The following is a 13,947-nucleotide window of genomic DNA, read 5'->3' as shown; positions in this document are numbered from 1 at the left end:
TTTTCTACAATTGGCAAATAGCCCTCCCATTAAAGCCTCTGGTCCACGTGTCTCATCCACTTGCAGTTTCGATGCCGCATTTCCCCACAACCCACCCGGGAAGAGGCGCCCCTGAGTGGAGACGGAGCTCCTTGGGAAGGGATGAAAGGCAGGGAATTCAACTTTCGCCCTTTGCACCTGGTGGGAGGAGGGGGGGGTTCCTTCCTTCCACCTCCACAGGGCCGCCTCTGCTGCAGGGAGACCGGCCGGGGGCAATGAATGGATGGAGGGCTTGGCTGACTTCCAAGGCTGGAAGGGAATCCTCGTTTAATGTCGGCCTGTGTCCCTGCGGAAGCCACGATCTCCCTACTACGGAGCCCATCCTCCCCAGCCGTCTCAGCCTTGCTAGGTGCCGGATGGGGGATCCCAGCGCCCGGTGTCGCCTCCAAGTCCACACCAAACTTCGGGGGAAGGAGGGAGCGGGGATCCCCGGTCGCCTCTTCCCAATCCTGGGTGATGAAGGGGTGGGGACAGGGAAGGGAAGGCTCGGGGCCCTTCTGGACTCCGGCCGTCTGGGAAAGAGGCGGCTCTCGCCCAGCGTCCTCCGAGGGGGAAGCGGCGCTTGCCGGACCCCGAAACAAAGCTGATCAAAGAGGAGAAATGGAAGGAGGGGCTAGAGCGACTCCCCCACTCTCTCAGGGAGGAATGGGGACCGGAAAAGGCGGGGAGAAGCATCCGTGGGGCCTCTCTAGGAACCTACTCTCGGTCTCCCTCTCCACCTCGTATGGGAGCTGAATTTCTGGTAGTTTTGCTGCCCTTTTCGCCACTTGCGGCATTTTGGGCGGCTGGGCAACTTCTGGGCGTCCGGCAAGGCTGCTCCTGGGCCCCGCTCCGGGCAGGTGGGGCTCCCGCTCTCCCTCGGGCTGCCAGGAGGGCTTCTCCCCGCCAGGAGGAAGGTAGCCCCGAGTCGGTGCCAGGAGGGAGGTGCGGGTGGACGCGGGGCTGGACGGGGAGCCTCTGGGCAAAGGGGGGGAAGCGTCGCCCCACGGAGGGAAAGGGGGCTTCTCCTCCAGGGGTTTAAGGGGGGGGTGTTATTGGGTGGCTGAAAGAAATGCCCGCCCTTCTCTCTTCAATGGGGGGTGGAGGGTTTTTCTGTAGGGAAAGAAAAAGGGTTCAAATGGCTTGGATTGAGTTGAATGTTTTCCCAAGGCAGAAAAGATCCACTTTCTTTCGCCTTTATTTAAATGGTAGAGAATGAATATTCTTTGCTTTAAAAATATTTTCAAACATACAAAATACACACAAACAAAACTTAGACATAAACTACATTTAGACAATATATTGGAACTTCATGTTAAGTTTAAACTCTCTTGAGTGCATATATACAGTACATGTTAATCCTCCTTAACTTCTATTTATGGTCTTTATTGGCTTCTTTCATTGACCTTTGTTTCTTTCCTATCTCCACCTATTCCATTTTTCCCATATCTGATAATATTCTGTCTCTTCTTTTCCCTGAATTTCTTTTGTTAATTTGTCCATTTCGCCATAAATTTCGCCATTTGGCTGTCTGGGTGTTTTTCTATCATTTTTGTAAATTTTTCTCCAAATTTCATCCTATCTAATTGAGTTGTTATAAACTTCCAGATTACATTGTCGATTTTTTTTTCTGCATCAAGAAAAACCAGTACCAATTGCTTTTCCGGATGTACCTCATAATATTCTAATATATCTAGGATGACTCTCGTATTATTTTTTATGTGTGTATGATAAAAATTCATTTTGATCATTCATTTAGCACTTGTTTAATTCTTCCTGCCATAATTGCTGCAAATAATTTATAATCGGAATTCAATAGTGAAATTGGTCTATAGTTTTGAATTTCTTGTAACTTAGCTGCTTCTTTAGGGATGAGCGATATTACTTCCGTCCATGATTCAAGCATCTTGGCTTTTTCTAAAACTTCATTAAACATTTCCAATCCTAGTTCTTCCAATATTATTTGATTATATTTGTATAACTCCACCGGGATTCCATCTGGTCCTGGAGTTTTATTATTCTTCTGGTTTTTCAGGACTAATTTTTCTTTTCTTGGTTTAAAGATTGTTTTATCTTACTTTCCTCCATACTATCTTGCGCGTATAATTTTGTGAAATATTTTTGAATCATTTGCTTCTTCCGATTTATGTTGAATATTTCCTTTGTCATCTTTTAGTTGATATATCATTCTTTTTTCTCTTTCATTTTTCAATCTGTATGCCAGCCATCGTCCCGGTTTGTTGGCTTGTTGAACGTAATTTTATATGGCCGCTTAAATTTCCTTTGCTAATTCTTTTTGGGTTATTGAATTAATCTTATGTTTTATCATCCCTCTTTTGTGTTTTTTAATTTTATTCTTTGGGTCTTTCTGTAATTCAGTTTCGGCTTCACTAAGTTCTTTTTGCATAGTTCTTGTTGATCTTTTTGTTTTCTGCTTTTTCTTGTTATATAGGTGATCGTGAGGCCTCTTATGTACAGTATGCTTTCATGGTATCCCAGAGATTTTGCATTGAGGTATCTTCTTTTTTGTTCGTTCTAAGAAATAATTTTGATTCTTTCTCTAGCATTTGAGTGTATTCTGTTTCTTTTACGGTATCTGGGTTCATCATCCATCTTTTTCTACTTTTTTGGCCTTTCCATTTTAATTTTATTGGGTTATCATCCGCCCACTTATTTGTTTCAATTTTGATTTCCTCTAATTGGTTACGTAGTCCAAATGATGTCCAGGCAATATCTATTCTCGACCAAGACTGATGCGTGTTCGAATAGAAGGTATACTGCTTTCTTGTTTTGTGCATTTCTCTCCAAATATTGTGTAGTTTATATTCTGTGCCATCTCGGAAAAGGATTTAGGTAATTGGTTTTGTCTTTTTTTTTTTTACTTTCATAGTTCATCTTTTTCTCCACTATTGCGTTATAATCCCCAATTAAACAAATATTTTCATACTCTAATTCATTTATTTTATTGTGCAATTTCCTATGAAATTCCTCTTGTTTCTGATTTGGTGCATATATTACTATTAATAAGACCGGTGTTGTTTCTAATTCAATCATTAGAATCCTGCCTTCTTCGTTGGAGTAGACTAATTTGGACTTTATTTTTGCTTTTACATAGGTTGCTATCCCTCTTTTTTCTTGTCTGCCAATGCTGTATATAATTTTCCAAATTTGTGTTTTCCAATAAGTTGATATGTTCCCTTTTAATGTGCACTTCCTGTATACAGGTTCTGTCTGCCTTCAGTTTCCTAAGTTTATTAAACATCTGTGCTCTTTTCTTGGGCAAAGGCGGGGGGGAAGCCTAGGCCCACAGAGGGAAAGGGGGCTTTTCCTTGAAGGGCTTAAGGGGGGGATTATTGGGTGAATGAAAGAAATACCCACCCTTCTCTCTTCAATGGGGGTAGGGTGGAGGGTTTTTGTTGAGGGGAAGAAAAAGGTTCAGATTGTTTGTATTGAGATTAATGTTTTCCCATGGAGAAAAGATCCACTTTTGTTTTTGCCTTTATTTAAATGATAGCAAATGAATATTGTTTGCTTTTCTTCTGCTGTTTTCATTGTTCACATTTGTTTCTAGAAAGCTGAGTAGAATCTGAAAAAAAATCATTATTTTCCCAGTTTTGCTCTAAAGGAGGGTGGGATGTGGCAGCCCCTTGTTGGTGGGTTTTATCCCTCAGAATAGGGCGGGAAGGGACCTTGGAGGTCTCCTACTCCAGCCCACTGCTCAAGCAGGAGTCCCTATACCATTTCGGACCGGTGGCTGTCCCTTCTTTTCTTAAAAGACTCCCGTGTTGTAGCAGCCACAACCTCTGCAAACCAGTTGCTCCACTGATTAATTGTCCTCCCTGTTAGGAAGGTTCTCCTTAATTCCAGCTTGCTTCTCTCCTTGATTAGCTTCCATCCAATATTTCTCGTCCTGCTTGGAGAATAGGCTGACATCTTCTTCATTCTGGCAGCCCCTCAAATACGGGAATAGCTATCCTGTCACCCCCAATCCTTCTTTTCTAGTCTAGACTAACCATTCTCGTCAAAGAAGGAAAAAAGATTGGTTTGGCATGATCTGTTTTAATAAACCCATAATAGCTTTTATTTATCACATTGTCTCTAGATGTTCGAAGATCTGTGTTTTTATTATTCTTTCCAGTATCTTCCCAGATATTGATGTTGGGCTGAATGGTTTGTAGTTTCCAGGGTCTCCCACCTCCTTTTCTTGTAAATGGGAACCATAATCTGCTCTCTTCAGATTCATTGTTGTCTTATTGGTCTCCAGGTGCAGTAGAAGAAAGGGGTATAACTCCATGGGTTGGATTATTTCTCTTCCATCTTTGATTTTTGCTTCAGGGAGATAACATACCTGCCTAGATCAACTATAGTTTCTGTTCCCCTGGGAATTGAATCACCTCTCACCCAAACTTGCTTTCTTTCCCTAAGAAAAGCCGGGATATTTACTTCCTGTTGTAGAAATGCTGGATTTTGCCTCTTTTAAAAAAAAACTATTGCCCTTTTCTGGGTGGCTGCATATTTCCTTCCAGGGGGAGAACATGACAGCGATTGTTCAGTTCCAGAGGGGCTTCCTTGGAGTGGAGGAGGATACATAGAAGGGGATTTGCTCTCGGTTGTTTCCTTCTAGAAGTGATAGGCTTCCATCCGTCTTCCTCTTTAGGTCCATATATACTTGGGTCAATTTTTTTAATGGAAGCTGTTTGTTCCCTGTTGTGTTCAAACTGCATTGCTGGCCCCAATCAAAGTATTTGCATCCTCCCTTAATTATAAAGCAGCAATAGGAAGCCATTCTAGGAGGAAGAACATATTCAATCTGTGCTGGCCCAAAGAACAGGCTGCATGAATACCTACATGGGTTGTATTCTGTACACAATTAGCTCCACTTGGAACATATAAATCCTATGAGGGGTCTTTGCAGTTTCTCTCACATCCTTTAGTATCATCTCCCCCCCCCCCCAAACCGAGCAAAAGGAAAAGGCAGGGATCATCCCCAGTTCAGGCAGGCAAATGGGGAGCAACAGGGATTCCGTCAGCCATCCCTCTCATCATAGTAAGGGGAGGGGAGGTCAGCTCCACAGGGGGCATCCCAGCATGGCTTTCATTCTGGGGTGGGTGGGGGGAATAGAGGCTTTGAGCACCCCACCAGTGTTCATATAGGGTGTGTGTGTGTCTCCCAGCTATTGTTTGGGCTATTTGGAGAGCTGAAGAGAATAAATCTTCCTCTCTCCTTCACTTCTTTTTTCTTCATCCTGCAGGTGCCACCAGGAAAACCTTTGGACAAAGTTCTGCTTGCAGGATCCAATCTGGGTCAGTCACCAGGACCAGAGGTTTCGTCTTCTCAGCTTTTGGACTCATGCTGGAGCCCCTCCTCCTGCCCATCTTCCAACCTTTTGGGCAAAGTTCTGCTTGTTCAAATTTCCTCTGATAGAAATCCCTGGAAGTGAGCAGCCCCTCGAGACTATGCAGAGGGGGGAACACTTTGGCCAAAAGTCCCCCAAGAGGAATCAGGGAAGACTCTTCAAATGCTCCGATTGCGGGATATCCTTTGCTTACCGGTCCCTCCTTTTGATCCACCGGAAGCTGCACATGAGGAATGGATCTCAACTGTGTTTCCTTTGTGGGAAATCCTTTCCTGGAGTGTGGAGCTTTGCCAAACATCTCCGGAGCCACCCTGGACTGAAGCCTTACAAATGCGGAGAGTGTGGGGAGCGTTTTGCTAAAGGCTCTGACCTTGCAGCCCATCAGCAAATCCACCAGGGAAAGAGATCTCGGGAGTCCTGGAAGCGCTGGGGAAGATTTCCTGAGAGACGGCGTCTTTCTAGGCCTCAGAACAGCCCAACTGAAGAGAAGCCCTGCAAGTGTGTGCAATATGGGCTGTGCTTTTCCCAAACCTCGCAGCTGCTTAAACATCAGGAAATCCACACCGGAGGGAAAGCTTATCAATGTCTCGAGTGTGGGAAATCTTTCCGTTATAAACAATTGTTTAGAAGACATGAGAAAATTCACACAGCTCAGAGTCCTTATAAATGCCTAGAATGTGGGAAGTGTTTCACTCGGAGCAAATCTCTTTGCCAACATAATAAAACACACATAAAGGACGAAAGCAAAACGTGCCTAGAATGTGGGAAATCTTTTTCCAGCAAATCATGCCTGCTGAGACATCAGAGAATTCACACTGGGGAAAAACCCCACAAATGCCAAGATTGTGGGAGATGTTTTGTCCAGACGGGACACCTAATTCGACATCAGAGACTTCACACTGGGGATAGACCCTATCAATGCCCAGAATGTGAGAAAAGATTCGTGGATTCTTCTGAACTTCGGAGACACCAAAGAACGCACTGGGTAGAAAAACTATATAAATATAAGTCACACCTAATTCGACATCAGAGAATTCATCAGTGCCCAAAATGTGGAAGATGTTTTGGCAGAAAATCACACCTAATTCGACATCAGGAACGTCATACTGAAGAAGGACCCTATCAATGCCCAGAATGTGAGAAAAGATTTGTCAATTCTTCTCGCCTTCAGAGACACCAAAAGACACACAGGAGAGAAAAACTATATAAATGTAAGGATTGTGATAAATGGTTTTTTAAAATGTCGTATCTTTCTCGACATCAGAGTATCCATACAGGGGTGAAGCCCTATATGTGCATCGAGTGTGGAACATTTTTCCGTACAATAGACATCCTCAGAAATCATGAGAACGTTCACAGAGGAGAAAAAAAGTTCAAATGTTTAGACTGTGGGAAAGCATTTGGTCGTTCATCAACCCTTAGAATTCACTGCCAAACCCACACAGGTGAGAAAAGCCACAAGTGCTCAGTGTGTGAGAAATCTTTTACCCGGAAAGATAGACTTCGGATGCATCTGAGAAGCCACTTAGAGAAGCAACATAAATGCTCAGAGTGTGAGAAAACTTTTCGTTGCCAATATTATCTTAGAAAACACGAGAGGATTCACAAAGGAGAAAAGCCTTCCAAGCCTGTGCAGAAAAATGAAAAGTGCCCAGAATGTGGGAGATGTTTTAACACAAAGTCATACCTAAATCAACATCAAAGAGTTCACACCGGAGAAAGACCCCATCAATGCCCAGAATGTGGAAGATATTTTGCCTTCAAATCATCCCTGCTGAAACATCAGAGAATTCACACTGGAGAAAGACCCCATCAATGCCCAGACTGTGGGAGATGTTTTGTACAGAAGGGACACCTAATTCGACATCAGAAACTTCACACTGGAGACAGCCCCCATCAATGCTCAGAATGTGAGAAACGTTTTGTGGATTCTGCTGGACTTCAGAGACATCAGAAGGGGCACACAGGAGAGAGGCCCTATAAATGTGAGGAGTGTGGGAAAGGTTTTTCCCGAAAAGACTACCTTGGAAGGCATCAAAAGGTCCATTCACGAGTGAAGCCATAGAGATGCACAGAGTGTGGTAATGTTTTGCTCAAAAGGGAGACATGAGAAAAATGACATGGAAAAGCCCTAATAGGCCCTGATGGTAGAACAGTTTTTCATGGTTGTTCAACCCTTAGAAGCCATATAAGAGTTCATAAAAGGAAGAAAAATTAGAAACTCTCAGATAATAGGAGAGCATTTTCTTTTCAATTGTCCCTTAAAAATTACACTCTATATCGGAAAGATGCACTTTAAATGTTTGAAGTGTGATGTATGATTTCCCTGGAAAACTACTCTTTTAGCATCAGTGAATTCTTATTGGAGAGAAAATTTTATCAGGGCTTAGAATGTGGCAAAGATTTTTATCTTCAGATGCAGATAAAAAATCCACACAGGAGAGAGGAGGAGCCAAGGTCGCGACGAAACAGACGTGCGATCTCGATGCTCCGAGACCACAGTTGATACTTTTGACGCTGAGTGGTCCAATCGGACCTAAACCGTCCCACAGAGACTGTGAACAGAACAGGAAGAATATGTCTTGCTGATCTCAGGGACATCGCAAAGTCCCTGATCGATCCAAGAGTAGTTTTTCAAGCTGGCGACAAAAAGTCTAGCCAAAGGCTGATGAAGTCGGGGCGGTTCCAAAACGGAAGGATACGGAAAGAGAATATGTTTCCGTTTTAAAAGAGACTGCCTATAAAAAACTTAAAGTTAATTTAAATTTCAGAACAGAAAAAATAAGCAGAGGAATTAAGCTTTGAATGGTTTTGGACGGTGGGTTATCTTACTTTTTAAATGTTATTTTCATGGATGGAATTTATGCAAGCCTTTTAAACCGAATGGATTAAATTTTCTTCTTCTTTTTTTATTATTATTTTTTGCAACATATGGAGTAAAATTCTCCTCCTTCATTACTGCATGTGTTTTTCCCTTTTTCTTCCCTATTTCATTTAAGAATTTGACTTTTTTTAAAACTTGGAATAAAAAAAGATACAAAAAGCAACAAAAAACATTGCAACAACAGAGGGGAAAACGACACTGCTCAGAGGCTGGAGGTTTATGCATTGGAAACAAAACACTTTTACTTTCCTCACTGATTATTCTGGTTTGGCACTTCAAGGTCTCACTGTTTTGTCTATAGAGAGTGATAAGAAGAAAAGCATACAGATGTTCCTTTGAAGTATATATTTAACCAGAGAAATGTGAAAATAAGACGTTATTGTGAATTTATGCTTAATCTTGTAAAAACCTTCCAAGCCAGAGCAGCACTGTTTGTCAGCTGGAGATAATGGCACAATCTCAACAGCAGAAAGAAACTTTAAGTTTGCAAAAGATATTGTTAGAAATTCAGAAATTATCAAACACATTTGAGAGGATGGAGAAGAAGTTGGAAAATCTAGAGCAGCTAACAGTAAAATATGATGAAGAAGTTGGAGATGTTTATCAAGTAGAAAAAGTGGAGGTTAGAGTCCTAAAAACCGAAGAGAAAAATGACTACAAAGAAATTAAATCTGTTGATAATCTACGGTGATTGGTTTGTGTCTGGAAATGGAAAGAGTGGAATACAGAAAGAGGAATTAAATGGAGGGGAACTCTACCCCAGATGGCAAGATACAGAAGAAGAAGAAAATAAAAGAATTAATGGCTTTAAAGAGAGAAATTTTGTTAGCAACATCGTTGAAAACACCACTGACAATTAAAGGTAAACTGATTAAGGAAACAGAAGAAGGGCATAGAAATTACATGAGAGATTTAATAAGCAATGAGTTGCAAAGAGGAGTCCATACAAATTTGATTAAAGAGGTGATTAGAGGACTGATACCACAAATGGCAGAAGACATGAGATTGTTTGGCTACTGGAAAGATACAGGTTGATAGATGAAAGTGTATAATCTAAAACTAGTTAAACTTAAAGGACACAGTCAAATAAAGGAGGGATAATGATAACAATGTATATGTATATGCATGGGTACAACATAAGGAAAGTGGATGTAAATTGTAAATCGATTTGGAAAGGAGGATTAGAAATTTTTGTTACTAAATATTATGGATGTTTAGCTAGAAGAGGCCATAAGGATTCAGTGTTATTGGAGGATATTAGAAATAGCAAATGAAATGCCAGTGTGTGGTTATGTTTTAAATCTTGATATATTTTATGATGAAGGACGTTTAAACAATTATAGTCAAATGAAAATAGAGGTATGATGATGGTAATATGTATAAATATGTCTGAGTTAAAATACTTGAGTTAATATGAATTATGGTTGATGACTGTGGAAGAGATGCACGAAAGTCTTTTGTAACCAACTGATACACTTTCTACAGTATGTAAAGAAGGGTGATTCTCCCAAGTTGGTGGAGACAGCGGTCATGCATGGGTTAACTCAGTCAGTAACCAATAGAACTGAGTCTACCAAAGTGATGTCATCGCCTCTGAGGAGCATGCTCCCACTTTTTTAGACTCAGTTCGATTAGAACTGGCTGTGCTAATCGCTTTTTCCTCAACTAATTCTGAATAATTGATTAATTTAATTCGATTTAATCGGATTTAATTGGATTTCACTAAAACAAGAAAGAAAATTACTTTGTCTAAATTGAATTCTGGATTGGGCTCCTGCTGAATCTCGGAAGAGAGCTCTCAATAGCCTCTGGAGGCTGGAGAGTATTTGCCTCATCTCGTCGAGACTTGCCTTTGAATTGCCTCCGGGCTTCTGAGGCAACGCTAATTGCAAAAGCCGGGGAAGGCTTTCCTCACCGCTTTCACCTCAGCGAGGGAATCCCCGGCCTCTGCCTTGCCTCTTGCTCCGCTGACTGCCGCCACCGCCATCAAGAGCCTCCAAAAGCCGCGGGAAGTCTCCAAAAGCTGCGGGGAGCCACCTCGCCGCTGGGAAATGCCGCTGCTGCCGCCGCACCTCACCATCGACGCTCTGGCTACCGCTGCCGTTCCGCGGCTTCGCCCTTGGCCCCACAGCCTTGCCGCAGGGCCTATATTGCCCACGCTTACCTCACGGCCTCGGCTACCTCGTGGCCCCGGCCCATAGGCTCTGTAGCCTCAGTGGCCATTTTGTTTGGGCGTGAAAATTGTCCGGTGGCCATTTTGAAGAGCAAGGAACTCTGAGTACTGGCTATGGCCTCCTCTCCTACTCCTGGGCCTCAACTGTTTCCAGTCTCCATGGCTCCTTCCCCCCCCCCCCCCACCGAGCCCCCTACTTCTAGGGGCCGCAGGCAGAGGCCTGCTCCAGAGGATACCATTGAGCCCCTTCCCAGTGATGCAAGACCTAACCAGGAGGGCATAGAGAATCCACCCCCTCGGGAGGATGACAGGGCCCCTCAGACCCCGGCTAAGAAGGAGAGGTCCAAGACCAAGCACACTGAGCCTCGCATTTTTCAGGCCCAGAGGCCTATTCATTCCAGCCCCCCTCCTGATTTATCTTCTGATTCGGAGGATGACCTCTCCCCTGCTGCCTCAATCTTGCAGCCCGGGGATGCTAGGGGCACAGAGGCTTTGGCCAACAGTGAGGATGATTCGGATTGTGAGGATCCCCTCTACCAGAAAGATACATCTCACCCTCCCCGCCGACGCCATTCTTACTCGCCTGGAATGGCTTATATGATCTCTGAGGCCATAGAACGTGGTATTACGGCTGGCCTTAAACACAGGTCTTATAATCGCTCTGCTTCTCGCAGGTCTGCTTCTTCCTCTAGTTCCAGGCGCAGGGATAGTGATCTCTCGGCTTCTTCGTCTAACGAACTACCTGGCACTTCCAACCAACAGTCGGTCTTCGGGGAAGAGGAACGCCCTGCAAGAGACTCAGATCTTTCGGAGGATGAGGGTCTTCCTCCTGATCCACCTCCCTTTGTAGGTTTATTTAAACCTGCTTTTTTTCGCTCTCTCCTTTTTAAGGCCAAAAAGATCGCAGGCATTCCTTCTCCTAAGACGACTCAGACTACGGAAGCAGACAAGACTGACACCACTGATTCGTTCTTCATCCAGCCTACAGTGGAGAAGGAGATGATCCCATCACCACAGTTCTTCATAGATGTTGTCCAGAATCAATGGGCATCTCCAGGTACCGGGCCCCTCCCCAGTGCCTCGGATAAGCACCTGTACATTGTCGCTCCTGACCTCGCCAAGGCTTTGGAGGTACCTTCTATTGATTTACCTATAATTGGCCTTTCCTCTCCCAACGCAGCCTCAGCAGCTCCTAAGGAAGCTCTGCGACCTGAAGACAAGAGAATAGAACAAACTCTGGTCAAGGGTCACCAGGCCTCAGCTTGGTCCATTAGAGCGGGCACCTCCGCTTCCTTCTTTAGTCGCTCCGCTCTCCTGTGGCTGAGACAACTTCAAGCTTGCCTTCCAGCCAGGGATTCTAGGGCTCGCAGGGACATTAACAAAATTAAGGTGGTCCTAGAATACACAGCAGATGCCTCCTTGGACGCGGACCGTTTTGTGTCCAAAGCCATTGCATCCTCCATCTCCACCCGTCGGCTTCTCTGGCTAAAGCAGTGGCAGGCAGAAACGCGGGCCAAATGGAGGCTTGCCTCCTCTCCTTACTCTTCATCCCTTCTCTTTGGTCCTCCATTAGAGCCCCTTCTGGTAGAGTCCAAGCATAAGAGGAAGGTTCTGCAACCGGCCACTAAAAAGCAGGAAGGTCAGAGCCAATCTTTTTACCATAGGCAGCCCTTTCGTGGCCAGGATGGGAGTGCTTCCAATTCCCGTCCGCAACGACAGGCTCCACCCAGACAGACCCCCTCCTTCTCTAATAGATCAGGCAGGAACAACCAGAGATTCCAGCCCAGAAAGCCTTTCAGGGACAATTCCTTCATCAGGGCTCCATTCACCAATTTCCCTCCTGGGATCTGATCAAACTCCTTGACTTCCTTACTGACTCGCCCTTTGAACCTCTCAGGTCGGCAACCTTACATCACCTCATGCTCAAGACGGCCTTTCTGGTGGCCATGATATCTGCGCGGAGGGTTTCAGAGCTGGCGGCCCTTTCCATCCGATCGGACTTGTGTATGTTCCACCCAGACCGTATGGTCCTTCACATCGATCCCACTTTTGTCCCGAAGGTGAATTCAGCATTCCATCGGTCTCTGGACCTCTCTCTTCCAAATTTCTGTCCTGCTCCATCTCACAATCTGGAGCGCAAATGGCATAAACTCGACGTCAGGTGGGCTCTTAAAATCTACATCGCCAAGACGGCGGTCTTCAGACGCAGCGAAGCCCTCTTCGTATCTTTCCACCCTACCAACAAAGGGCTGAAAGCTTCTCCATCCATGATTGGACGATGGATCAGGTCTGCCATTGCTCAAGCTTACAGCATGCATCATCTCACTCCTCCACCTAACATTACGGCTCATTTCACATGAAGCACGGCTATGTCAGCGGCGTGGGTCCGACAGTGGAAGAGATCTACAAGGCAGCGACCAGGTCTCCTCCTAATTCGTTTATACGACATTACAAGGTGGATAGATATGCATCGGCAGATGCAGCTTTCGAACGGCGAGTCCTCCAGCAGGTTCTTCCTTCTTCTAGCTCCTAGGCCAATCTCATGCCCTCCCGGGGACACGCCAGGTTTGGTACGTCCCATGCATGACCGCTGTCTCTACCAACTTGGGAGAATGGGGCGTTGGTTCTTACCTGATACACCCCTTCTCCGGGCAGGAGACACCGGTCATCCCCACCCTTGGGGTCCTGGCCTACCTCGCAGGGATGATCTGGGAGCATGTTATGTAGTCACCAGGGACTTGCGGGCAGGGGAGGCAGAGCCTCACCGCTCTCATCATGAAAAGAAAAAAAAAAGGGAAAAGGGAAAAGGCACACATGGTCCCATTCCCTGCCTTCCTGAGTCAACATGAAGGGGACCGCGGCTCGCGCTCCGCAGTCCTCTTCATGTTAACTCAGGAAGTTGGGGAATGGGACCACGTGTGCAGGAGGCTGAGGTTGCCTCAGCCTCCTGCACACGTCCCATTCCCCGCCTTCCTGATGACGTCACCAGCCTCACCAGCCATAAACCTCACCGCACGTCACTGGTAGTCACATAGCGGAAAGCGATTGTTCACCGCACAGCAGTCTACTTATCTCCCTCGTCAAGAAAAGCGGGAGCATGCTCCTCAGAGGCGATGACATCACTTTGGTAGACTCAGTTCTATTGGTTACTGACTGAGTTAACCCATGCATGACCGCAGTCTCCACCTGCTTAGAGAAGGGGCGTATCAGGTAAGAACCAATGCCCCATTCTTTGCGTTGTGTCTGTTTTGAAAATTAAAAATAAAATAAAAATTGTATATATATAAAAAATCCACATAGGAGGAAAACCTTACAGGTGTGAGTAACATGAGAATTCTTTTCCTTGCCAATTGGAACCTGTTGCCTCCTGGAGTTTGTCCATTAAAATTGCCTCCTTGGAAATTTTCTTTGCTAAGTTAAATTTTGTTATAATCTTTAAAACAAATTAATTCTAAGACGTGAATATGAAAATCTGATATGAGTGTGGAAACCTAATATCTAATGTGAGATTGTTG

At 44.7% G+C, this 13,947-nt stretch overlaps 2 protein-coding genes across 2 annotated transcripts in view; both read left to right on the top strand.

The window, feature by feature from the left end:
- Positions 1-299: 299 nt before the first annotated feature.
- The window catches only part of LOC309397677 (uncharacterized protein), a 33,307-nt gene continuing 19,659 nt past the window's right edge, over positions 300-13,947 (top strand). The window contains exon 1 of the mRNA XM_081963918.1: positions 300-388. The gene's annotated coding sequence lies outside the window, so the exon portion shown is untranslated. The remainder of the gene's footprint in view (positions 389-13,947) is intronic.
- LOC309397848 (uncharacterized protein) lies at positions 817-11,424 on the top strand. The gene is made up of 2 exons (XM_081964243.1): positions 817-935; positions 5,271-11,424. The coding sequence occupies exon 2, from the start codon at positions 5,476-5,478 to the stop codon at positions 7,438-7,440; it is 1,965 nt and encodes a 654-aa protein (XP_081820369.1). The 5' UTR covers positions 817-935; positions 5,271-5,475; the 3' UTR covers positions 7,441-11,424.

This window comes from Natrix helvetica, assembly GCF_964273705.1.
Source record: "Natrix helvetica genome assembly, chromosome: 1".
NCBI classification, from domain to species: domain Eukaryota; kingdom Metazoa; phylum Chordata; class Lepidosauria; order Squamata; family Natricidae; genus Natrix; species Natrix helvetica.
Note: the sequence above shows the minus strand (reverse complement) of the source record. Positions and strands in the feature narration are given on the sequence as shown.

Coding starts and splice junctions, on each gene's coding strand:
- LOC309397848 (XM_081964243.1), top strand. CDS start 5,476: ATGCAGAGGGGGGAACACTTTGGCCAAAAGTCCCCCAAGAGGAATCAG.